At 41.4% G+C, this 26,892-nt stretch overlaps 1 protein-coding gene across 4 annotated transcripts in view; it reads right to left on the bottom strand.

Moving 5' to 3' along the window:
* Positions 1-14: 14 nt before the first annotated feature.
* The window catches only part of LOC110980969 (rho guanine nucleotide exchange factor 7-like), a 35,137-nt gene continuing 8,259 nt past the window's right edge, over positions 15-26,892 (bottom strand). Inside the window, exons 1-14 of one of the 4 annotated variants that reach the window (XM_022238068.2) lie at positions 23,229-24,859; positions 21,401-21,465; positions 21,053-21,147; positions 19,448-19,543; positions 15,423-15,545; positions 15,058-15,196; positions 13,996-14,055; positions 13,477-13,557; positions 12,005-12,151; positions 11,212-11,475; positions 10,569-10,782; positions 10,036-10,179; positions 7,372-7,465; positions 15-3,988 (exon numbers count right to left, since the gene is read on the bottom strand). In XM_022238068.2, the coding sequence (XP_022093760.2) occupies positions 3,814-3,988; positions 7,372-7,465; positions 10,036-10,179; positions 10,569-10,782; positions 11,212-11,475; positions 12,005-12,151; positions 13,477-13,557; positions 13,996-14,055; positions 15,058-15,196; positions 15,423-15,545; positions 19,448-19,543; positions 21,053-21,147; positions 21,401-21,465; positions 23,229-23,355 (1,824 nt within the window). In that variant the 5' untranslated portion in view covers positions 23,356-24,859 and the 3' untranslated portion in view covers positions 15-3,813. Of the gene's footprint in view, positions 3,989-7,371; positions 7,466-10,035; positions 10,180-10,568; positions 10,783-11,211; positions 11,476-12,004; positions 12,152-13,476; positions 13,558-13,995; positions 14,056-15,057; positions 15,197-15,422; positions 15,546-19,447; positions 19,544-21,052; positions 21,148-21,400; positions 21,466-23,228; positions 24,860-26,892 lie in introns of those variants that run through there. The other 3 variants (XM_087146012.1, XM_022238070.2, XM_087146013.1) reach the window with 3 other exon arrangements.

A 26,892-nucleotide genomic window follows, 5' to 3' on the forward strand; every position in this document is an offset into this window, starting at 1 on the left:
CCATTTCAGCAAGGTTGTAATAGGTGTCTCATAACCAACAGAGACAATTTTTATTAAGTTTCAATTTTCTATCTACATGTACAATGTACAAATTACGTTTCTCCTTTTTTTCAGTCGAGTTTTATTTTGCCACATGTTCAAATAAAAAAAAAAAGTTGCTGCTTCGGACTGGTTGCGATCCCGTCATCAGAATTCTACCTGGATAAAATCTTGGCATCAGCAAGTCTGATTGGATGAACACCTCATCCTATTCATCAGGTTATCTGTTTTTTTAATACTTCGTCTTCCTTTGGGTAATTCCCATAAATTTGAAGGCGTCATTAGCAATGACCTTCAAAACATAAACGTAATTAGATATAATGCTGGTAATGCCTGATTAAAAAATGGCTTATCAGATGCAGATATTGGGGACAATTAGCTGCACACAATAAAGTGTTGCTACTCTTTAGAAAAAAAAAAGGAGTACGAACGCTCCACTCGGTAGAGCTAGGTGACAACCAATCTTTGCCAAAAATGTGACAAGCCCAATGAGATTGCAGTTTTTCAACTGCAGTTTCTCTGTGATGGGACGAGTTCCATATACAGATGCCAGTAATTCTTCCCTACAGTGACTTCATAGCCACAAGAAAGCAAAAACATGTCCAGAAAAATTCAATTTAGGAGGGAAAATATGAAGTCGTTTACCAAGAAAACACTTAGAATTTTCCAGACCAGTCTCAAGGCGTCTGTATACGGAACTCTTTCCCTCAGTGATTTGACCAATTGTAACAGCTTACATTCCCTTTCGACAACTTTTCTCAAAAGCAGTCTAGTGACTTAGCTCAAAACTGCATTGCTTTACCCATGGAGGAATAACTAATGGTTCTTTAAAACCGAGGGGCAAAACCAGACATTTTTGCAACTTTGCAAAACAAAGCTGGTCGTTTGGCCCAATTAGAAATATTGGCTTCAGTTTGACGGCAGCTTGAACTGTAAGCTGTAACTTACCTTGTAGTAAATAATTCCCTGCAAATGGCGTGTGTGTAAATGAGATAGGAAGCCGAACCAAAGCTGAGTTGCCAAGAGATTCACCAACGCAAACCCGAATATCGGGAAGACTGAACCTGATGCTGTGGCTTGTAAAATAACTCTTTGTGTGAAAATGGTCCTAAGGTGGGATAACTGAAAAACAATGTTCTTTTTTTGTAATACTTAACACAAAGTACAACAGCTAGGGCTTATGTAGCCCATGCCTTCAACGTTGAAAATACTTGATATTAATATGCTGGCCTTAATTCCCGCCCAAGATGCTCAATATACCAAGCAATGCTCAGCAAGGTATCCGACTACCAAATAATTAGTAGAAACATTCGGCAACACATCTACTGTATGTGTAAAGTGTAACTGTTTAAAATTATTCATCTTCCAAAATGGAAACTTTGTACTTTTCCCACTATTTCAGTCTATATTTTTTTTTACTGTTTTTATAAACTGTTTAAGGATAAATTGACTAAACAAGATGGAATATCCTTAGGAGAAAAAGTAAACAGACTAAAAAGTTCACAGCACAAACTGCATTATGCATGAGGAACAGGGCGTGGTTATTAATGTAAATAAGTTTTCATAATTAATATTCATGTCGGGGTGTCGTCTATAATACCCACTGAAGTAGTAAATGAAGCAAATGACAGTTTTGCCGTGCTTTTTTTTTCAGTTCAGACTAACCCAATTCGGGCATTACATTACCATGGAAACTAGAGTGAAAATAGTGACAAAATACAGAGGTTAAATATTTTTGGTTAATTTTTATACAGGTTATTTACACTAAGTGTACTTTTTAACAAGGAACTTCCAGCAAGTTAAATTATTATAATTTCAATTCAATTTGACTTAGAAAATAACAATCCCTCTACAATTTCTGAAGTGTACAAAGATCATTAAACAAAAATGACATTTCTTTCTTAAGGGAAAAAAATACAAGTGCCCTCTTCAACTCTGAATTTTATTCTGTGCACAGACCCTGAAAACTTCTCAATTTTGATACCTAGTCTTTTTTAGTTCTTTTTTTCTACAAATTCACCAGTGGGTTGAAATCACCTACATAATCAAATTCAACAATTTTTCCCAACAAATGACACCTGCAAATTTAGCTCTGACCAAAATAAAAATGCATCTACATGTCTATATGAAAATGAAATTAATAAAATTTACAGTTGTTTGGGCACATCCTCGGAAGAAAAGGCTGAAAAAAGGAACTTCTTTTGAACAAATATTGAAACTGACAATTTCCCCAAAGGAAAGTGAAACCAGAACTTAAACAAATACAAACAGCCACTGGAAGATCACTTCCTTTTTTGACAGTAGGGGGTACAGTTAGATTGGGATGACTCCTGCTTTTCAGGCACTTGGAAATAATAGACCAACTGCGTCAGCCAAGTCATGTGACCCAGAGTGGCTATTCAACATCAACAAACATGGTGCCCTTCCATAGCAATGTGTGTCACAAATGTCATTTACCAAAAATAATGCCAATGTTCAATAGAGTGCTTAGCACATCAGTAATCTGAGTACTTCATCGCCCGTCAACTTTATGTTTGGTAAACGACGCTTATGACACACTTTGCTACGGGAGGACGCTAAGTTTGCTGATGCTCACTGTAAGTCACGTGACTTTGCAGGTGTAATTGGTCTACTGGACTGAAACACGGCAATTTGAGCTGACCACACAACTGATTAGGATAGTGCAGAACCTCTATTACGTGACTTATGGGAAGCTAAACCTTTTTTCAACAAAACTGCACTTTGGGTCTGTTTGTTTCAAATGGATCCCGATCGCGATCAGCAATCCCAAAGCAATTTGTACTATCCATTAGGCGGGTTCTGGTGTCGGTACGCCAATGACAGATCACTGATTGTAATCTGGATCCAGTGTGGTTTGCAAGTCCAAGTTTTGAGAGTGATAAAAAAGCTTAGCATTTATTACATGTGTAGAAAACAAACCTACAATAGTTGATACTCAAAGCAACCAAAAACAGATACGATGGATTGGAGATTTTTGGCAAAATACCCTGCTGATTATCAAAAGATAAAAAAAAGAATAAAATATAAGACATATACGTGTAACTAATCCTAGCTTTAAAGTTAAACTTCAGAAACTATTTGAAGGAAAACTGAACTGAATCTTCATCAGGAAAAAACTGACAACCAATCTCCATGGGATCTGATGGTTTTTATATTCCTAGAAAACACAAATGTACACTTCACATTTTAGATGAGTGGTCACCATCAATGCAGGGACTTCTTAAGACGATTGAGTTTTTGTAATGCTGACTCCCACACAAGCTGATCCTTATGTATCGTATTGACTTTCTGGTGATGCCTCTTTCTCCCGTTCCCCCGTTCAAGATTTGCCCAGCTGTGACAAGGATTGATGCGTCATCATAACTTGTATTCACAAGCTGCAGCTGTGAAGACTGCGAGAGCACGGTAAGTCTCATCCACAAAATCAAGTCACCAGATGACCAAAAAACCCAACACAAAATCCCAAGAATGAACACAAGCCACTGCTGGACAGATCCTGAACATTATGCACAAAAAGACCACAACTGGTCTTTACAGAAAGGATGCTGCATTTTTACAACAAAACTAAAAAAAAAAAAAAATGACAAAATAGTTTGACTATAAACAAACACATTAATCTGAGTTTAGGATTTTTATTCATTTTAAATTTGCCTCAGAACTTAATATCTATATACATATATAGCTGTTTACATTTTTTTTCCTTGCTCGCTGTGCAGAAATTCTAATGGGTTAGTTCTGCCCGCACTTTGGTCGTCATAAGCTCCCGTCGCTCAGCTTGATGTCTCCGCTTTTCATGGATTTGCGGACTGTGGATTCCAACTTCTTCCGCGCTCTTCGCTCATCGTCCAGGTCGCGCTTGAGGCGTTTGGTCTCGTCGACGAGGTCTTTGACTTGGTCGCGGAGGGCGTAGACGGTATCAATCAGACTCCTGTGACGTGGGAGGGAGTTGGGGGTGGGGAAGACAAAGAGATGGGGGGGGAAGAAAAGAAATTTGGTGGATATTGGAGGTAAGTTGCATGAAGGTGTGATAAAAACCTAACTGCTTGCTAAAATACTTCACACACTTGGAAATATGAAAGATATCGTGTGAAGTCACTAGCAATTTTCTTTCACTTACTGCGACTAAAAACACACGTACCCCCACTCTTATGGACTTAAGAACAAACAAAAATAACTATCTGAACATTCACGGCCCATTTTGAACTTCTGAGAGAAATATTACCAGCTAATGATGCCCTGAATTGTGATGATACTTTTAAAACAGCATTTTTAAATGTCAACATTTCTGACTAATATCACTCGATCCAGCAAAGAACCATTTTGAAAAGGATAGATGCTTTACTATTGTTTCAAAAATTTACAGGAACATGTATGAAAACTGATTGACTTGGTGGAAAACTGTTCGAAGGGTCAAATGTTTGCCTGGTTGTAATGGAAAGGATACTTTTATTTTGCTATGGGTCACTAAACCATAAAACAAACTCACTACACAAATACAAACAGAATGCAAATGTAATGATTTCTTGGAATTCTTAAAGGCTAAAATTATTTTGTCTACACAAATAATTACAAGGAATATTTGAATGTATGAAAGGGACTCTGCAATATTCGTCACTGAATATGTATATGCAGATTTTTTTGGTTTGTGAATTTACATTACAAACTACATACTGTATGTATCTGTTGAATATTCAAAGGGGAAATTGTTTCAATGGCACCTGAGCAATACCCTTTCGGCTGAAGACTACTTCATCAAATAAAGCAGTCGTTGTCTTTGTCCAATCCAATGTTAGGATAAACCTGCAACATTCTTCCCTGATTTTTCTCACTAATATGACATCCCGATAAAGACATTGATTCCAGTACCTCATATTGTCATGCTTTTCATTTCATTGCATGCTGTCAAAAGAGTCAGCACTGCTTTAAGTTAGATCTATGCAAGCCAGCGAGCAATCCACGACAGCTCAAGCACGCTAAAGCGGGCCAGACATAACTGCTAGCGGCAGCCCCTTTCACGTTTCCTCAAGTCTCAGCGGTCAACTCTACGTACCTGGTGACGTCGTTTGACGTTCCTCAGTATGTTCTTGCAAGCCTATACATGGATTTGGCACAAACAGGAAGTGCTTAGGATTGTGGGGGAAGGTTACCTCTAGCCACCAAGGCGTGACCCGGGCAGTTGTAATGCTTTTAGCTTCGTGCAATGTTCTTCTGGTCAAAGACAGCTTGCAATTCAAGCACACAATCCAACATGCGAAGATGCTGATGCCATGATGCTTTGACTGGCTTCAACTTGCCTTACAAAACGTCTTTAAAGTATCAAAGCCCAAGCTCTCTTGGCAACACTTGTGAATCCACATAATTCTAATGTAATGCTCTCATAAATTCAACTGGGGATTGTCAAAAACACTTCTACAAGTTTTATGTACAGAAATAACTGTTGAAAATTTACATTGGAATTCATTTCAACATTCCCAAATCTTGTCAAGACTTGTTGGTTTCATAACAGCCATGTAAGAAGATAAAAATGCTTACAGAACGCCAGTTGATTGGGTAATACAGCTCACAAAACTAATCATCCTTCTTAACTATCCCTTATTTGTACATGATGCAAAACCTAAACCCTTAAGATCTAGAGCCAACAGTCAACTGTCACAGGGCACTTATTCCGGAAATGACCGGACGTTGTTCTTCTCAAATTAATGTGAATAGAAATCCCTTATTACTTTAAAATTTTAATATTAACAATTTTAAAAAGTCAGCTACGTTAGTAATAAAAATTTAATGACCGTCTCAACTAAAACTTCAATCGCATTGTCCATAATCAAAATGAACAGAAGAAAGAAAAGAAAAAGAAATCCAAGACACGAGCAGGGGAGATGGATGCAGTGCGTGTACGTCATGCCGGCGTTACCTGGAATGGGGGTGAGCGACATGCGCGATTGAAGGTGCGCATGAAGACGTCCCAGACGCTGTGGGGAGAGAGCGAAGAGGGTGGAGGGATGCTGAAAAAAAAAAGGAAAAACGGGGGAACCGGGCACCAGGCAAGGAGAAAGATGCTGAGACATGAGGCAGCTGGATGGAAGGACAGATTCTTGGGGTTTCTCTCTTAAAAGTCACTTATCTGTTAAAAGAGATACTTCAAGACTAAATGGTGAAAGGGTCAGCTGACAGAGTACTCCGTACTTTGAAATAAAAAACAATTACATTTTTTCCTTAAGCTACATGTACTGTATTGAGTAATCTCAAAATCAAGAGAATGTGCTTCGTTTGTCCTTTGATTCCACTGATTTTTAACGTTAACTGGCTCAGAAGTACAAAAACTGAAGAGTGTATTTTACACCAATCAACTTCCTAGCATCAGTAGGCCTCAATTAACTTGCAGGTTGGGGACTTGCAATCATCATAACATCCCTAAGAGAAGAGGTGCTCTTCGGAATAATTTTATATTTTCAGATGTTAGTAGCTAAAAAGCACAGCAGACTGGTTGGTTAGATTTGATGAGTATTGGACAGTTGGACCACTGTAAATGGAACTGAACTACCTGCAAAAGATCGATACATTTTGCCTTCTCTACGGACTGAGCCAAAACGTTTTCTTTCAGGTTCTGAAGTAGAAATAGTCAAGAGAGACTTTGACCATGCACAGAGAAATGTACGTTCACAGCTGGAACATTCAAACAGTAGCCATCTTTGTTTGGTTTCCAGAAGACTTAAAAAAGAGATGATGAGGCAGTGGGCACGAACGTAACGGCATCAGACTATACTGACAATTGTTTCATTGTGCCTGGCATAAATCTGTACTTTAGGCTGTGTCCAGACTGGTCATTTTAGGCTATGGTTGCGGATGGTCACTCACAACAGCCCTTCAATGGCAATTGTCAGAGCTCAAGCCAAAAAGCCAAATTGTTACAAATTTGATGTGGCATCAAGACAAACAAAATGACTGACTCACAGAGAATTATGAATACAACCTACAGTGCAAAAGAGCGAGATAGCAACAACTGCATCAACCCCATGACAACAGATGCACGCAAAAATGGTTACTTCATACACCGATGATGTGGGCACACGGCAATCCACCATTTTATTGTTTAACAGAGAGAAAAAAAAAGAAGAAGAAAGTTAATAGCAAAAGCTCAGAAAATGCAATGCTTGTCGCCAAGAATTCTTCCAAACACGGAAACGCTTGTTGGAACATCTACAAACTGAAAAAGCCAAATTTGGAGGATATAGGAAACTGAATGGCTGGACTCTGGACGGGAACTTTGGTTTTGTATTTTTTTTTTTTGGATGAGGTCTTGAAAGCACTCACTTTTCTTCGACTATAGTCTCGTTTCCTTTGGTCTCCTCGTGAATTATCTTCTCTTCCTCGGCCAAAAAGACGTGGGGCGCGGGTTCTACCGGCACTGCAGCAAGTCAAGAGAAGACAGGATTCAAGACCAAGGAACAGGTCAGCAATTGCTTCAAAAATTGGGGGAGGGGGCAAAAAAAAACAGGGAGAGGGGGGAGATTTGAAAGTGGAGAAGTAAATATGGCAGGGTAGAGGATTGGACAACTTTTGGGATTTTTTTCCCTTCTCTGAAGTTTAACGTCACAAAGGCTTTTCAGTCTAACCCAAGGACAGGATGGGAACATCGATGGAACCTTTTTCAATAGAAGCCAAGATATGGGTTATTTGGAAGCACTTCCAACAAGCAGACATAATTTCTTGTTTACCATTTTGAAAGGAGACCACTCACCAATTCTATACCCTGGCTGTATAATACCTTTAAAATTGAGGACAGGCCCTGAATTTTGAAGCAAAATAGCAAAAAAACCTTTTACTTTGAACAGTACTCTGAATATGGCAAAATGCAATTACAAACTGCTCACTTGAAGAATTCCATTTTGCAAGAAAGCTTTAACACCATGTCTGAAGATTAAAAGAGCCGATCCTGTCACGCTAATCAGTCAAAACCTTTTGGTACGAAATCATCTTTGAAATACAAATCTAGGTATGAGCCTTCACTGATAAAAGGAATAAGAAAGTATTACCCGCCATAGCACAAGGCTAACAGTTAAAAAATCACGTAGGAATGCATAGATATGTGTTCACTGATTGGTTAAAACCAAACCAACCAAGCCCATCATCACTACACGCTGTTCACTGTTTCCTTTTTTTCCACGAGATTTTCAAAACAAGAGCAAACTAAAACCCCCAAACGAAACCAAAACACAAAAAGGAAAAAAATGCAAGAAAGGAAAGCTTTGGACTACGGTACAAAATGGAAAACCAAGCGAGATACCCATTTCAGCAGGGCAGAGCATTTTTCTTCGCTATTAGCCAAGCCAAGAAGTTTAATGAACTGTTTCTGCTGTCAGTATGGAGAGAGATTCGTAGTGCAAGTATGCGCCACCAAAAAAAAAAAAAAGGAAAATAATAACAAGTGAAAACGAAAAGAAAATGAAACAAAACAAAGCAGATTTCTGCATGACATGATACATACATACGGTATTTAAGCGTAAAGAAAAAGGAGACAAGTAGGATTTCCTTACCAATCATGACCCTTCTACGGCTGTATGTAATTTATTTTTAAAAAATCACTGATTCTACATGCATATCTGGAATGAATGTAATACAATTAAACAATCTGTCTAAACTTAACTGCACCTTCACACAATTACGCCCATCAGCTATATCCATAGGTATCCGATTTGAAAGAATCCCAAAATTCAAAGTGCCCAGAGATGAACAAATTGACTTTTAGCAGTTGGCAAATGGACTACACATCTTGCTTCTTAAAGGGATTAAAGATTTGCTTGAAATAACATCACTGATGTACGGGCAGATATGGCCAACTTGTTACACACCACTTCTGGTGTTTTAATAATACCGTTACCTGTCTTTTCAACTATTTTTTACTAAACGAACAAGGGATTTCAATATGATGACGTGGCCTATTGTAATTCTCCCTCTCTCTCACTTCAATTTGAAACATCACATGCGAAGCAAGCTATTTATTACACGGGCTTATACTGTGCAAGTTTGACACATACATATGATTTGATGTGACCCCTTATCCTCGGTCGCACCTCAGATAAACACACCCGTCTGAGGACCTATTGCCACACGACGTAACCTCATGTTTCACCTTCTTTCACGGCAAGCTGTGCACATTTCTCTCCACACAACTCTCTCACATTGCACAATTAGGTCAAAGACTACACCATGTTTTGACGCTAGCTGATGTAACACTGTTCACTTCGGTTGACAAAACTGCAGGTTTGCATCTTTGAACAGAATGCTTTATTTGAAGGCAGTGCTACTAATCTCTATTTTTAGGGTGAAAGCCTGACTGCCCTGGCAGTCTAACAGAAATCGTTATATCTTGAAAACAGCATTTTGTTTTAGCAAATTTAGTGATAAAATATAACAGACGCTGCTGATCGCTCAGGCTACGACAAAAATGAATGTTGTTAAAAAAGCCGGTTTTGTAGATCCTACTGGCTGCTACTGAAGAGATATGCGTGCTGTGAATAACTTGACTTCAGTCCATCTTGGAAATGTCCCCGCCCGTCTCGTATCAAACTCTGAAGGAATGCTCTTATTGCCAAGGTCGGTGTAATGATACGAGATGAAGATTCAGACTGCTGCAGGGTTTGTTGCATCAATCAAGCAGCTTCCTGAGATCCAACGCCACTGATCGGAAAGACCTACTGCCAATGTGCAGCTTACGAACCAGTTTACTGAGCAAGAATCACGAATACATGCCTCCGTCCTCGGCGAAATTTGACAGCACGCTAGAACGCTGGCTAGATGACTACAAGACCACATCCCCTCCACCTTACCTGACCATCGATGAAGACATGCAGAGAGTCTAGAATCCAGGGCATGATTAAGGATTATCTTCTGAATGACAAAACAAGACGGACACTTTCCCGCCCCCCTCCTTATGTCCAAATGGTAGACCCTTCCCCCTTCCCTTCCGGCCCTTACCTGAGTTGATGGTGTTGCGGGAGCCCACGCTGGTGCAATACGCCTCGATCACCTTCAAGATGCGACTGTCCTCCTCCAGCGCCTGGCTGTCCATCCCTTTCAGGGACGAGCTGTCCATGGGGAGGGTCTTGCTCTTCTCGGCTGCTGAAAGAAGCCGCAACGGTCAGGGGTTATCGCATTTATAATCAGCATCTGCGTGTGCCAACTTTGTGCCAAATGGCGTTAAAGCTAATGATGGAGGCACAGGCGTGGCACTAGCAGAACCCAAAGCTCCCGAGTATCAGATTTAAAAAGTGTTCATTGAATGATGGGCCTGGACTTAAAAACTGGATCATTTAGCATTGGTTCCTTGGCATGAAATCGTGTCAAAACCAGTGAAATCGTTGAACCACTAGGGTCACACATTAGACTGTATCTGCATCAGCTGACCTATGACAGTCAAAATGCAAGAACGAAGGACCATTTTGGGGACTAACTATCCTGGAATCCAGGAGCCTATGCCATGAGGGAACTGAATAAACCTGAGGTCTGACCTTTCTTGCGGCTGCCGTGCAGCACTTTTTTCTTGTTCTTGGGGCTCTTGGCCTGCCCCTCCTTCAGGGCCCAGACGGTGATAGGACTGACCGGGGCGCCGGGCCGCAAGCAACTGATGGACTTGGGCTTGTGCTTGGTGAAGGCCGCGGTGGCCGAGGGGTTGGTCCGCGTCGGGCTGGTGGAGGAGCTGTTCCTCTCTCTCCTGGACATGGGCTGGGGAAGAGACGTGGATCTGAGTAAAACCTACATGATGCAGCAAACCACTGCCCCATTCTTTGATGAACTTCGCTAAGTGAACAGCACGCGAGAGGAAACTGAAAAGAATTCCCTGAACAATATGGCCAGACTGGACGCTGTACACTACAGCTATGTTAACTAAACAAAGCACTGTGTGCAGTAGTCGAGATGTTGGAGGTTCAAGTCCCATGCGGTCGGTTCTTTTTGTTTTTCTGAATCGTCTCCACCAAGTTTCTAATACTTTCACAACTTTCCAAGTCCAATGCAAAAAATGCTGTTTAAACTGTAAACTGGTTACAGACAAGAAGACTTGAAATATAAAAACAAAAAAGTTTGAGGGCCTGACATTTGATTCTGGTGGAGTTTCACCAACATCAGAACGTCTCACTCCAATCTCTTGCTTACCTCATTCTTTCCTTGAGTTGCCATCGTGGGCGACTGCGGTAGCATCGCGGGCGATATCGGAGGGAGAGGGGTGAGGGGCGTGGTGGGTGGTCTATCCTTGTTCTGCAGCTCGTCTATCGTGTCCAACAGGTCCTCCCGATCCATCAGACTCCCACAGACGATGGTCTGCTTCTCAGCCGATCCACCGCTCAGGTCAAAGGCCACGTAGTTGGGGTTGGTGTCTGGCTGCCGACTTGTCTTGATGCCAGCGAGTGGAATCTTATACTAGAAGCAGACGGGAAACGAACGTTTCCACTGTCAAGTGTTTCACTCTGAATGTCTGTTTGATTTTGCAGTCACCCATTCACTGTTAAAGCGTCTCAACCCCTAAATCCAGTTGGCGCCAGAGGATATGTACACCAGATCTGACAAACTTTGTTAGTTGGGACAGCTGATGGGTTGAACCATTCGGTGTCCTGAGTCTTGCCAGCTGACATGTACACGCTGAATCCCTAATTCATTGTGCACAGACAGACAATGTGTCTAGGATGGCTGTGCCGGTAGACTAGGTGTTGAACTTGACTGCTGCTCGCAGCATATTCCAGAGATCTAATTCTGTGGTGCCACCTTGACAGAGTGTTCCAAACTTTACTCAAATAGCTCTAAAGAAGCAATATTTGTGTCGATTTCCTGTATTTTTTTGAAAGTGAACCACTGTATCTTGCCTCTTCCAAAATTCTTTTTTTTTTGTCAAACAAGAAATGATACTGTCTGCAACAGGTTAACCCTACAACTAATGGAATATTCCACTTACCTGGAAGATGTAGCCACTCATAGCAGTCGTAGCAGACAATACCAACAGGCAGGAGGGGAACAGGAGGAGGAAGCGTTCCTTCTTGATGCCGTCGACCATGATAGCAGCGTTGATGAATTTGATGACCTCCCCGTACGTATCAATAGCCTACGCGATCATCAGAAATGGAAGTATTAAAAAAACAACCAATCAACTTCCACCACCCTCAATCCATCAAAGTCCATTTCCTATTTCAGGGAGATTTTGTTGGACTTAGTCCAGCTGGGGCCCATTTCATAGAGCTGCTAAAGCGCAGAATTTGCTTAAGCATGAAAAAACCTTGCTTAATAAACAAAGGGTACCAGCTCAAACTCTATGTGACTGTCAAGCTAACCAAAAGACAGGTAAATACATTCCAAAATATACATCACAAGGCGTTTTAGCTGGTAACCTGATTTGTCAAGCAAGGTTTTTATGCTCAAAACAAATTTTTTGCTTAAGCAGCTCTATGAAATTGGCCCCAGGAGGCCCGAAGCACTGCAAGGACATTCAGGTGCATTTCTCCATGGCAACAGTACTGATGACATCATGTAAGCCATGCATAATAGAGGTCCTGCATGGCAGCCATTTTTCTGGTAAGAGCTTTTATTCCAAAGAGATACACATGAGGAGACCTTTTGTGCTATCCCTCTGTAACAAAAGCAGTTACCAGAAAGATGGCTGCCATGCAAAACCTCTATAGGTCCACGAACAAAGACCACCACATCAGTGGTAGACGTTGCAACAGCAATGTGGACTGCACAGGGAGTGTTGGATTTTGACGGATTTGGTCCCGGGCCTACCGGTAGTAAATGACACTTTGGTGTTAGGGTTAAGGCAAATATCACCGCATCATATGAAGCTTTACACCACATCCCATATACTGTGTACAATTTAAGACCAACATGCTTTTCAAGAGTGGATTCCTGCAAAATATTTCACTACATACTGCAGCTGTTACAGACACACCATTTCTTACTGCTTAGTCCCTTAAGGTGCATCATAGAAATAAGCACTCTTGGTGATACATCAATTTATGAATAAACTGATATCAAGATAGACAGGTTTTTTGGATGTTTCCTTTACCAACAAATGATACCAGCATGTACTTGAGAGAGCTGAATTTTTATTTCGGGCTTCACCGAAACACCTCATTTCCTCTTCAAGCATGGCTACAGATTTGAACATATATGCGCCAGACTTCTCCAATATGTCAACTCCATAAATCTCTAAGATTTGGTCAATTTTCAATCTCGATGAGTAAATGACCCATCAGATATGATTCGGTCTCAAACTTTCCCCTTTTCAGTGGAAACGTAGCTTTGGATATCCGTCCACATCAGACAGGAAAAAAAAAGAAGAAAAGAGAATCGGGGCAGTCTAACAATAGTCGGTCTATTTATGGGGCAGGTCAGTCGTCTAGAAATAACCACAGCTTTAACGGGTTGACTCACATCTCCCTCCCAGCCTTGTATTGTGCCCGTCATGATCTCGAACTCTGCCTCCTTTAATTTCCTGACTCTTAAACAATGGTTCTGCAAGAGAGAATAGGGAGGGGGGGCAAAACGACAAAAGAACTTTGTCATCCGAGCACTTGGTGACTAAGTCTGCGGAGAAAGCCGGAGGCATCATTCACTATGGCAATTAAGACGACACATTTCAACATGACCTCTTTTTTTTTTTTTACAGTGGAAGGTTTTACTCAGTGATGTCATTACTTGGGCCTGGTTCTCACATTGGCTCCATTCCATCGAGCTGCACAACAAAATATACTGCTAAGCAGATTCACGATCTAAGCAGATGTTAGAAGGGAACCAGTCAAAAGCAATATGAACCACATGACATTTTGTGGGAACCTGTTTTTGCTTAGGAAATCCTTTCTGTGTTAAGTTCAATCAGGGAATTGGGAGGAACTTCGGAGTGGCCAAGCTGTTGATTTATTTCTACTAGGTAAACTGGCATGTTTCGCTCACCTTAATATCTCTGTACACCGACACACAGGTCTGAATCTCTATTCTGTCTGGATGTGTATTCTGTTCATAATAAGAAAAAAAGACGCAGTTTCAAAACGTAAGTTGCAATACCTCTGCTTCCCTCATACAGAGTTAACTTTATTTAAAAGTGCTGGCTCAGAAAAATCTATGACCTGCTGACCTTGGTTGGATTTGAAGGACCAGGTCCCACCTGTCACTATTCAACGCACTGTTAATACTAAATTAACGGATCATCCGATTAGATTCCACACAATGACCTTGATTGACACATCCTCCCTAGGTGACCACAGGTCAGTGACGTGATACTAATGTCTTCACAGAGCTAGACAGAGACGGATTTAAAATGCTAACCACCCCAACAAGAAGGGTGGAACAGGCAGTCCCACCTTCTGTACAAGAATCTCGCTAGGAAGCACTGTGAATTGTGGGCACTGAAGCTTAGCTGAACCAAGGCTGTGATGAGGCACATCAGATAGATAATTTCCATGAGCACGAGTATTCTCCGTGAGTATGAGTACAAGTACTACGTGTATGCCATGAGGATGAGTAGGAGTGCTAGGCAAATATTTCACTGAGTATGAGTATTTTGCCATGAGTTCGAGTATGAGTATTTTCCATCAGTATGAGTACAAGTAATACATGTATGCCATGAGGGCGAGTAGGAGTACGAGGCAAATATTTCACCAAAATGAGTATTTTCCATTAGTATGAGTACAAGTAATACATGTATGCCATGAGGGCGAGTAGGAGTACGAGGCAAATATTTCACCGAGTATGAGTATTTTCCCATGAGTATGAGTACAAGTACCAGTATGGAAAAAGGAATCAACTATTACAACACTGATGTGTGTTACTCATAGTCACAGCCACTTGATTTGGACAGAGCCAAACAAGACCCAAAAAGGAAAGTGAAATGTTTGATGACCTTCAGTCTAGGACTGTCTTGTGCAGACACTAGAAAAGTCACTCAAACTGCAGCCATCCACTTGTAAGTAAGTGGGGACAAAAGGAAATCAAGGGTTCTACCGAGTGGTCACTTACTAATATGTGTCTCTCCAGCTCCTGGAAAGAGGTGATGAAGTTGTCTAACCTTCTGAAGGGATTGCTCAGACTGACTGTTAACAACATGATTCCAGGGCTGGGGGCTCCTTTACTCTCCATAAATTTTCCCAGTTCTTCACTGCAGAAAAAGGAACAAGTAGAAAGCTTAGGTTTTACAGGTTTCATATTTATTTACAACCAGATCTGACAAATAGAAGACCAATACTACCTTTGTGAAGACCCATTTGGTCCTTGGATAAGTGAGACAATTGTGGTCAACTGTCTTGCTCATGGACACAAGCCCATAGTGACCTGTAATGACATCCCAGAGTGTACTGCAGAACCTCTGTATATATGTGACTTACCCGTGCTCTTGTAATACATGGACAGCCTTGGGGTGGTTGGCACAGTAGGCCGAGTAGAGTGATTTGTACTGCGTTGCTGCCCTCATGAGACAAGCACCAACTCTCTTCTGCCGATGTTCTAACCTGAATATAAAGATGGACAAAGAAATTGACTGGAGGGGGATCAGAACCTGCGACCTACGGAATATCATACCGGTGCTCTACCAACTGAGCTTCCCGGCCCTACCTACGCTGGATGTTCAAACCCAATTGAAAAAAATTTAATAGAAATAAATAAATATATACATAAAAAATGCCCCTGATATCAACAAGGTCTGTTTCATTGGCACAAAGCTTCACGATTTTATTTTGTTGTAGGCACGTGACATGCACTGTTCATATTTAGTTCAAATGAATTTGTAATTTCACTTTGTCACAATTCATTTTCTAAACTGTCATATCCTTCCCAAAACAATAAAACTCAAGAAGTTCCTCTTACATGAGTCCAACTGTTCTAGACGCACACATAAACATGTCCTAGGCAGTGCGTAACTAAACTGGATGCTGAGTAAACCATGTTTTAACAAAGATGCTACAAAAAGACATGTATTATTTAGCCTACAATTTTTTTACAAACTTTTTTTGTTTTTAATCCTTGATATACAAAACAGTCTAAAAATCAGAGCTAAGGCCCAATAGAATAATCCAGAAAGTTCAGCCCACTTCGCACATGGGCATTCAGCACCTGGTCTTTTTCAGTTCCACACTACATGTTTCAGCCACACGCATCATACGTGCATTACGCATGTCAGACTTTTATGCACGCATGTCCGGGTACAGGGCTTAATGGATCAGTCAATTCCACACGGCTGTCATTGTCACATTGTCCATTTTTCATCAGGATGCCAACATGGAAGACACATCCAAACAAAGAACTCAATTTGCTCTATTTGCATGCAAACTAAAGTAGAACTACCAAAAACATGGCCTTAACACTCATTTTGTGGGATCTGGTCACCAATGTGTCAGTAGTAGCAATGCATTGTGGAGGATTATGCAGGGTCCAGAGGATTCTGTCAATTCGAGGAATCATACAGCCAATAAACCCACAAATGGCCTGCCCCCTTAATACCTTAAGTGAAACACGACTAACAGGTACAACATTTTGACAAAAAATAAATCAAACTCTGGTGGGGGAGGGGGTGGAGAGTGGCATGACCCTAAAAGGGAACAGGATGTGGACGATGTACAGGGTGAGTGAGCAGCGGGGGTGCACCATGCTCAGGAAGGCCGGAGGAAGCAGGGGTGCTTGGATGTGCTTCCTGGACATGTGCTGGGCAGATAACAAGGCTTAAAGGGGCTCCGCGACGTGGGCGCTCTCGGGATCCAGCGGACTAAAGACGGCTAGCAGCCAGTGTGATCCTTGCTCATGGTGCATGCTGCATTAATATATCATCACTGTTCCGGTACGTGACGGGGAATACAGGACATTCACAATTAAGAGCGCCACCAAGAGGTGGCCAAGGAGAGGCAATTTGTCAAGTTCACAATGGACTAAAAACATGACCGACTTGCAGTAATTTGTACTCGAGTGTACATCAGCAGACAACCGAAGGAATTTTTTTGATAGATCATTGCATTCTATGCAGGGGACAGAATAAAGAATCAATCAGAACCGATACTTGAAACACATTTACTAATCTACCTGGATGCACATCAGGAAAAATTCAAGCCCCCTGCACACAGGCAGCTAATAGAATGTCGGCCATTTCCCACAATGCACTGGGAAGAAAATGTCCGTTCCCCGGCAACCACTTGGTGGTGCACTGTATTGTGAATGATCCATATTGTTTGATTGTTCCCCATACCGTACCAGTGGAAGTATTCAATTTACGGAAGCACAAAAGCAGATTCCCTTTAACATTTGTGCACTGAAAGCGTACAGTACATGACAAGTTGCTTTTAAGAAGTGATCCCTGTGAAGCATTGTGCTGGCCAAAATAAAACATGTGAAAAAAAAATGGAAACGCGGTTTTAAAGTACGGTACCCCATTAATTAAAACCAAGAAAGACTGGGTTTGGACTCTGCAGAGAAGGAAGCGAGGGTGAAAATGCCTGACCTTTGATCCTTTGGAATAGTATTTGCACATGTGTACACGGGGGAATCTAGAAATTAGGGGTCCAACTTGGGGACAGTTTGGTGTCCTGTTACACGTGAAGCCATCCAACTTTTCTTCATGTAAAATTGTAACCACATTATCAAACATTGTGCAGATTGAACTTTATATTGTACAGGTCATAAACAATGTAATCCTGTTTGATCTACAGAATGTGAACAGTACTAATATTAGTTCCATCCAGAAAAGCTGAATGGTTTCACCCGTAACAGAACACCATAATGTCCCCAAATTGGACCTCTAATTTATAGAATCACCCACATACTGGTATAACCTCATTTTTTATTAAATACAACGCACAACGCTGCTATCCCTCGTGATCTCGTTGAGTCCATCCAATTCTGCAGAACTGCCTTTAGAAGTGGATCTATGTACATTCTCTGTTTGTATCCCTAAATGCCCTCGGGATAAAAGTTGCACTTTATAAAAACGGCACGTACCGCTGCTGTTTAAACAGCAAAATGAGACAATGTTTGCCTTTCCGTTTTAGAATTTTGTAAAGACTGACACAAAAGTTACACTTACATACAATGCGCACATGATACTGAACATGTATTTTGTAGTATGTACATGTACATCCATGTGTGTAAAGTGTAAAGTCTACCGACCGTTTCAATAGGTCAAAGGTCCTAAATCTCCCTGTTCAATTTATCGAAACTTCCCAACATCACAGTGTACACATTCGTAACAGAGAGGGCCTGTGTAAGTACCGTACGTGTACATGGGCCTATAAATTATCCCGATCTGCAAAGCGGGGGAACTTTTAGGTGTGGGCGTTTTGAGGTTTCCGGCAGCATTTTTTTTTTTTCAGGAAGAGGGAGAAGGTAACTACAAGTACACCAGTCCTGTGGTATAAACACGACCACTGATGTGGTGACTGCACTTCCCAATGAAATGTAACGGGTAAACGTGATCTTAAGGATGTGGCAACCAGACTTGGATGACTAATCGCTGACAATAAAAACTGCTATTTATCAATGAGTTCGTTGAACTGAACAGGTGTGTACATTTAACACAACATCAATATTATTTTAGCTTTTCAGCAGACAGCCTTGAAAGGTACGACACAACTAAAATACACTGGACCTTCTAATCCAAAAAGTCAATTTCCTTCAGAGTAACAAGAACTTAGTCAAGACTCATTTTTCTGGTCTAAGAACGTTTTGTGCTCTGGAGATTTCCGAAGTTCAGTATAGGCCAAAACCTCGCCATTTTGGCAGAGCCCTGTTCTAGATTGGTATCTTGTCCTCCGGGGGTTGCAACAACGAACCGGTGTGGAATTATGCCAACTACATACTGCAATGTACCACAACAGACCCTGATTAGACTGGTTCCGCTCAATATACAAGATCTTACTCACTGGTCTGGCACCTAGCCAATGTCTTAGCTTCCTACACTCTGTGTGTGGCATACCTACCGGTGCATCTTTCCTGTGCACTAGGTACCTTACACATACGATGACAATGCTCTATTTTCTTCTTGGAAGTTTACGTGCTGTTGATCTTATGGAAGCATGACTTTCAGTTTTAGCCAAGTTTTTTCAGGTCATACCAAGAACACTGTAGCCTGTAGATTACGGCAAACGTAATGATTACAACCGACACGTTTCAATCGTAATTAAAACCAGAAACTATAACTATGGAAAGAGTTTATGCTATTTGTTTGTTTTTTTTCCTTTTCTAAGCAGACCTGCAGCTAGAAGATGACAGATACGCTTACGTTGTAGGCCTTCATGTCTAAAATGATGAAGGCAGGACAATTACAAATGTGCACACTTGTACAATTACAGTTGACATTAATTAACAACACTTATTGGCAACCGTGCTTATTTTCGGAATCCGAATTCTGGACTAATTAGTCTGTACTCACTTGGCAGTCTCTTCTAACGACGCCAGGAGGGATTGCTGAAAGCTTAACAACTCTTCGATGTTGCCACAGAGCAAGGCGAAGTCGCTCGCTGACAAGCTGAAACGTCAACAAACCATCAAACAGATACTGTTTTGAGAACAGGGTCCGGGAGAGTGACCTCCAAGCGAACTGGTGACCAGCCCTTGCTTTAAAGAGATGGACATGGGACTCCGAAATTCTTCCCCTTGAGAGTGAGCTTCACCTTATTTGCTAACTGATCATTTAACCCTTCCAGATCTTTCACAATCCAACTGAAGATCTTGAGGGGTTGGTCAGGTTTAAGGACAGAACTGCCCCTCATCTGCCATTTCACATGGGACATGATGCCCCTGCAAGTTAGAGTACAAGAAACTGCCATTGCTTTCCTGCACAGTGAGGAATCCGGGAGGATTTTGCAGCATGTGAAGTGCATACAGTTGTCCACTTTAAGTATAAAAATGGTTTTCTCCCCAAAATAAAAAAGGAAAAACCACACAGGTCCTTTGATGATTTGTCTAAATGAACAACTCTCAACATTTCCACCTGAACCAATAAACGTGTTTGATGATTAAATACGTGTAGCGCCTCGCCAAGAATGGATAGAAAAACCCAAGGAACAAAGAAGCACTGAATACAAGAGACAAAGAATAACACAAATTCAACCCAAGTCTCTTCTCTGAGCCCCAGGTGAATCAACACAAGTTCTTTGTTCAAGGTTCCCTGCTTGCGATTGCACTCCACAGAACAATAACATTAAGCTCTCCTTGAGACCGTTTAGGAATTTTTTTTTTTTTCCTTTTAAGATTCATGACAAAAAAGAAATTTGACATTGATAACTTTCAAGGTGTTTATTTGTCCACTCTTTCCATATCTGGCTTTTACCCCCTGGATGTGACACGTTGTGTTTTTACGCACCCCTGTGATCATTAACTATACGACCTAAGGGTCAAGGTTCAGGGGTCAGATACAGAAATTGAGAATGCAAAAAGTGATATTCCTGGACAAGGCCAGTGTTAAGTGTTAGGCCAAACACAGGTGCACTGTGTGCCACATGTTGAAACGATCTCCCACACAAAACCCACAACTGATTCCCAAATTACTGTACTCTGTGTGCCCTGGGGTCACAGTGAGTGCACTTCTATGGAATCCAAACTTGAAAGTTCGGCACAGGTACAAAGAACTAAAATACCTTGAACCAAAACTGTCGCAACAAAAGCAATAACAACAACAAAGGAATTAAAAACCAGGTGAATACACCAAAAGCAGTGATACTAGAGATGGCAAAGTCTAGGCCAGCAATGAAAGTCAACAGCCAGCAATTTTAAAAAACAGAATATTTTACTGAAAATGAGACAGAAATACAACTTTGGTTGTAAGCAACAGCGGTGAAAACAGTGAAAACAATGATGGCACAGGCAGAAACAGAATACATGAAAAGATTTTAACAACCAACAAAATTAAGGACCAAAAATACGTCTGAGTTCATTTTTTTTTTATGACAGAGGGAGAAGGAAAGGTTGGTGAGGAGACAGGCAAGGAAACGAAGCACGGGGAGGGGGGAAGTGCTAAGAATTTTGATGGACTTACACATTGGCGGATTCTAACGGCCTTAAATACGTTGTTAATAGTGATCTCAATTCCTGTTCGTGTTTCCTCTCTGCCTCTAGCAATGATTGTACAACCTGTGGAGGGAATCAAACTGGTGTCACTTAGCTTTCAGGGGTATTTAATACACTTGTCTAAGTTGTCTTTCAACTGGACAATGTTCACTACTAAATGTAACAAGATACAGGTACAATGTATTTGTAAAAACAAATAGCAAAGGCTGTTATAGGTACAATCTGAACTTGAATTTTCATCCAATTTTCACTTTGATTGAAACGTTTCGATGAAATGGCTCGGTCTAACGAGTCATTCCTAAACATCTCCACGCACCTGCTCATAGTACTTCAATTTCTCCTTCTCTTCCAATGTTTCGTCATTGGTCTTGGCTGGAGCACCTAAAAAAATATAGAAACATCAATAAAACTCTCAAAACTTTTCTCAAACTTTTACTTGTGCACAACGGCGTACATATTTTAGTACACAGATAACCATTTCAACAACAACAAAATTTACTTGAAACTGAAAAAATTGATGTCACGTCAGGCTATACCTTCCTATATTGTGGACTTTCAAATCTCCTCACAAGTTACAACATCTGTTACCTTGTTTAGAATGTGTAACAGCCATGGTTTCAGTAAAAAAAAGGCTTGCGGTAGCACCATGCGAGGATTTCTCTTTTTGAGTATGGATGGTTCTCATAAGTACCCAAGGCTGACGATGGACGGTGATACTGTCCTAAACGTTGAGTACCCTCCGTTTCTTATCAGAACCACTCGGTGTATGGTGCTATCGAAGACCTCTTTACCTGCACGTCACTTGCCTCCTTCACCGTGAAAAGCTACAAAGCTCAGGGATGGTTTTCATGTACCGGGTATAATAAATGACCAAACAACACGTACATGAGCACTATGAATTTACGTAATGTGGCACGTAAATCATAATATACATGTAGCGTGTACATGTAACGCACAGTATAAATCATACCATACGCGTACATGTAAACCGTATCAAGACACAAGTCCATACATGAACATGATCATGTAGTGCATACTGTACATGTACATGTACAGTATGCACATTATGCACCATCTACAAAAGATCGGGTTTCACGGTTTTGTATGTACAGTCACCATAATGAAATGTTTGATGCATGTATCAAGTACTCACACGTGTACTGTGTCATATTATGTATCCGTGCATGATTCCTGCAATGATTTAATGTCTGGTTCTTTGAAAATGGGATACCCAAAGAACGGGGACACACCCACAGATGGTTCAAATAAATCACCCCAGGGGCTACAAATATTACAGCACCAGCAAAATCCAACCCCAAACAGACGGCACTGAACAGCACGTACATGTACATGTCAGACTTACATTCTGAGAGAATCTGACAGAATTCTAAACAGGATTCATCTTTCTGAAGCTGTTTTCACCCTAATCAACAGGATTAAACCGATCTTTAATTTCAGGTTGAACAAAGGCACTGGTTTGAGTGTTGATGGACAGTGGATCCAGCAATGTCAGCAGACCAAGGATTAGGAAGACAACTTGTTCCATATGGACACGTCTCCTCCCGAGAAACAATTATCGTACTCGAACATGTACATGTCCCGGTGCCAAAACCAATATCCCTAATCCACAGTACAGGTGTAACTCCAGAAACTAGGGGTTTAGAAAAGTGACTTTTTTGTGTTACATCTGACGTTTGTTACATGTATTTTACATGGAAATATCGACAGAATTGATTTCAAACTATTACTATTTGTTTGGCAGGTAATTTGAATGAATTCATCACTCTTGGAAATTAGAAAATGTGTTCTGTACTCACAAAATCATGTCAGATGTGACAGGGACACGAAAAAAAAAATTTCTGGAATTACCCACAAAGCCCAACATCATACATTGTACACGTTAAAAATAGCAAAATACAATTGAAGAAGGATGTAAAGAAAGATAGAAACGATTCTTAATAACCTCAACAATCTTCTGTTGCAAAGAAAACAAACGTCCTTCTGATACTGCCGACGACGGCAGACAGACATGCACACAGGAACTACTGCACATCCCCATGTAAATAAAGGTACAACGAAAAGTGATGCATAACTGTGTACATTTTCTCTGCAGCAGAGCAGCGGCTGCAGAGAGTGAAACTTACGAGCAAAGAAAAATGAAGTTTTCTTCCCTGGCCCGAGGTCAAGGGGGCTGGTGGAACAAGAACAGAGGCAGCACTTCATGGCGGCATTACCCTGGAGTGAGTCATGCAGACGGAGGAGTTTCCTCATGGGTGAAGGGCAAAGGGGTATCGCCCGCTGTGTTTTGGGGAAGGGATGGCGACTCCCCACAACAATGCTGCAGGAATTCCTGAGGTTTTTTGTGCGCCCTGTTTGCTGAGGATAAGCAGGCCCGGAGTAATGAAACTTTTCACTGCCCTTGTGACACAAAGCTGGCAGTACATGTACTGTATATGTTCACGGAGAACCACCTTACTGTACTGTACTTTAAACAGTGAGCTCATAACCATGTACATGTACATATACGCATGTACCATACATGTAGTCCTCTCTCTGTCACTGTGGTCCTTCTATATGATGCACAGGTGTTCTCTACTTGTATATCCACAGGTGGATCTGTTTAACAGCTCCATGATCTGAGTCTAAAAGGAGAAAATGTGTACTTGTATACATGACCTGTAGATGACTGAATTCCATCCATGACTGAATTACATACTGGTGGCTAGACAGGCCTCATACAAATACATCAAACGTGTACTGGCTGGTTGTAGACAGGAGAACAACACACGGTGTCTCTTGACAATCTTGGTCGAATCGTTCCTCAAATGAAAGGCTTCTTGCATGAAGGGAGCAAGTGACTGGGTGTACCTCCCTCTGCGGTCCTGTCCGTCCAGCGTGTTTATGTCCAAGGCAATTGATGCATCACGTGCTGAGACCCGATTCTTGGAATATCTGAATGAGGAGAACTCTCCCTTTCACAAGCTCTATTCACCCCTCAAGTCAAGCCTCTTAACACAAAGAAGTGAGAAACATCTCCCCCTCATCCAGGGCACCTTTCTGCTTGTCTGGATTCTCGACTCAGCAGCACAAGACCGATGCCACACTGACATAAAAGAGAGTCTAGATTTGGGGGGAATACATGCACATGAAAACAGGTGGGGCGGCGGCTCAACGAAATCCTCTGCATACAGCTGGCAACTTGTTCAGTGAGTGCCTGCTGCTTCTCATGCTGGCAACACCTGTACTTTACGTTAGGGTGCTTGTGCCTGCGCACAATGTTTTCAACAACTTGAAGAAACAAACCCGACTGAAGAGTGGCCAACTCCTGTGCACGACCACCACCACGGTGAAAAGTCCTACAATTACGACCTTATCTCTTGCACACTGACAAGCATGCATAAGTATTCATCTACATGTATGCAGGCCACAACCAGCAGGGCAAGGGATTAAATAACAAAGCTGGACAAATTGAATTTGTTTGCTGGTTCTTTCTTATAATGCGGACTCAGGGTGAAGGCAAGCGAAGCACACCACAGATCCTCTTTCAATGCCATCCAACAGACCAGCTGAGTGATCTCAGCTGAATACATGCCTCCCCTTCACAATGTCGCCACTCATGTATGCGCTCCGAGAATTCGGGAATTTCATTTTCTAGGCCACCGACTTCAAACACTCAGGGAGTCATTCAGGAGCAGCTACCACAACCACTGTGACTACCGCACACCGCCACCACCACCAACAGAGCCGTAGACAAAATACCAGGGCTAGGTAAGGGTGCCAGAAGGCAGGATGGAAGGCAGACAACACAGGTGATGATGTCAGGGTGAAAACATGGGGTCACCCTCAGCCAACAGTGGCTCCACCAGCTTTTGGGTGGTTTCCTGTGACCCCAGAATGTCCACCTTGGAGGCTAATGACTATTCATGAGTTGTGGCTTACCACATTATCAAATTCTCATAAATAATGCATGATATGTACATGAACTTGTGTACATGTATGTACCGGTACAAGTAATCCTACAAACTTTAGAAAATATAACCGCACCTTTGGGGCACAGATGTAGATAAAATTCTATTATATGCTAAGGCCATTTTAAAATAATGTTTTCATGAATTTACTCTTTCCCATTACCACAAGTACGTGTGTGAATTCCTAAGATTTAATCAGATGTTTACTGCGTACAGTACATGTAGATTCAAACCGTGCAAAATTTCAATAGTGTGTACATATTCACGGCCACCTTAAACAATGCACATTACAATCAATGCAGAATTTTCCACACCAGACAACAAAAAAAGTACTAAATTTCATGGTATCTTTGTGCAATAAAACTCGGTCAACTTTCAGTAGGGAGGGTGTCCACATGCAGGGCCAGCGTCACGTTAAGAACTCCCTCTACGAAACTTGTCCAATTTAGGACAACATCTTCCACGTCAGAGAGATGATTAATTTGGTTAACGGACATTTGTATACTCCACACATAAACTACGTAAAGGAAAATTTAAGACAGCCTGTGGCAGCCCATAACCACACTTTTTGATTTTGATAGAAATCTAATTGTTTGGTTAAACTGGACAACTGGCACGACAGATTGCAGTTGAGTCTTGGAGGTTCCAGGAGACGTCGCTTCCCTTGACAAGCTCTCTTAATTCTTACATTAAATATTAATATAAAATGAACTGGGCAACAGAAGCTGCATTCATAAATGGAAAGTCCCAGTAACACCTCAAGACCAACCCAAGTTTCCCATAGTGGTAAAAAAAAAGGTCTCGTGACATTTTGACCTTCACTGTGAAACCTTGGTCTGGTACCTGCACCTACATGTACACTGTACAAGCACAGACACTGCAATAAATGTACCAGACCACGGGCAAGGATGAGTTAAGTGCTAGTGTGCGCTTACATGTACATAACTTACAGTCTAGATGCCAACGCACTGCAGGCATCAACACTTTAAACAGTTTTAAAGAGGAGTATTCCGGGTACATTTAGGCTTGTGATTCACTGAGGATGATGATGACCCCTTTCACACCATGTACCGTAATGTAAGACACCACTACCGTAGGGAAGGGGTGACTGAGATTATAAATCTCTGGGGGGATCAGGGCATAGGCCTGTAGGTTATGGTACCAGTAGATATGGGGATTACAGGCCTAGTGTCATTTTGCCTGGTGCAGCTGTGTACATGTACAGTACGACGGTGTGTGGTGCGCTTCTTGCGTGTTAAGCTTCCGTGTATCATGGCGGTAAAAAATTCAAGTTTTTCCTCTTGAAACTTAATTAAAAACAGAAATGCAACTTGGGGAATAATTATTGGTATACATCGTGCCTCTTCGCAGGAACAGAACCGGCCTCATAGAGTCTACAGCGCAAACTTTGTGCCCTGGCCAGCTGTGTTGATAAAACAATTTTTGGGGGGAGAAATTGGGGCCTAAGTTATGGGAACAAAACTCATAACGAGTTTGTCACCATAGTACATTGTAACTACATGTACATGTACGGTATTATTCAACACATGTGTCATTCCCACGACAAAGGAGTCCGCAGTATACATGAGTGTTCTTGCATGTTTGTGAACGGTATTAGTACCAAGACTGAAAATGTCAAATGACGGTATTCAAGTTCACCACCTGATAAATTCAGCGATCTGTGTCTTGTCACAACCGCACTGTTTTGTCAAAGTATACATGTACATAATGTCTCATTCCTTTCCTGTGCGTGTTGCATGCTGCAAACTTTTGAGCGATAATAGTAGGTTACGGCTGAATATACACAAAGCAATAATAACATTTGCGGCAAGAGTATGTG

Source organism: Acanthaster planci, linkage group LG14 (genome assembly GCF_054643075.1).
Source record: "Acanthaster planci isolate LZ-2023a linkage group LG14, COTS_SCS, whole genome shotgun sequence".
Lineage (NCBI taxonomy): Eukaryota > Metazoa > Echinodermata > Asteroidea > Valvatida > Acanthasteridae > Acanthaster > Acanthaster planci.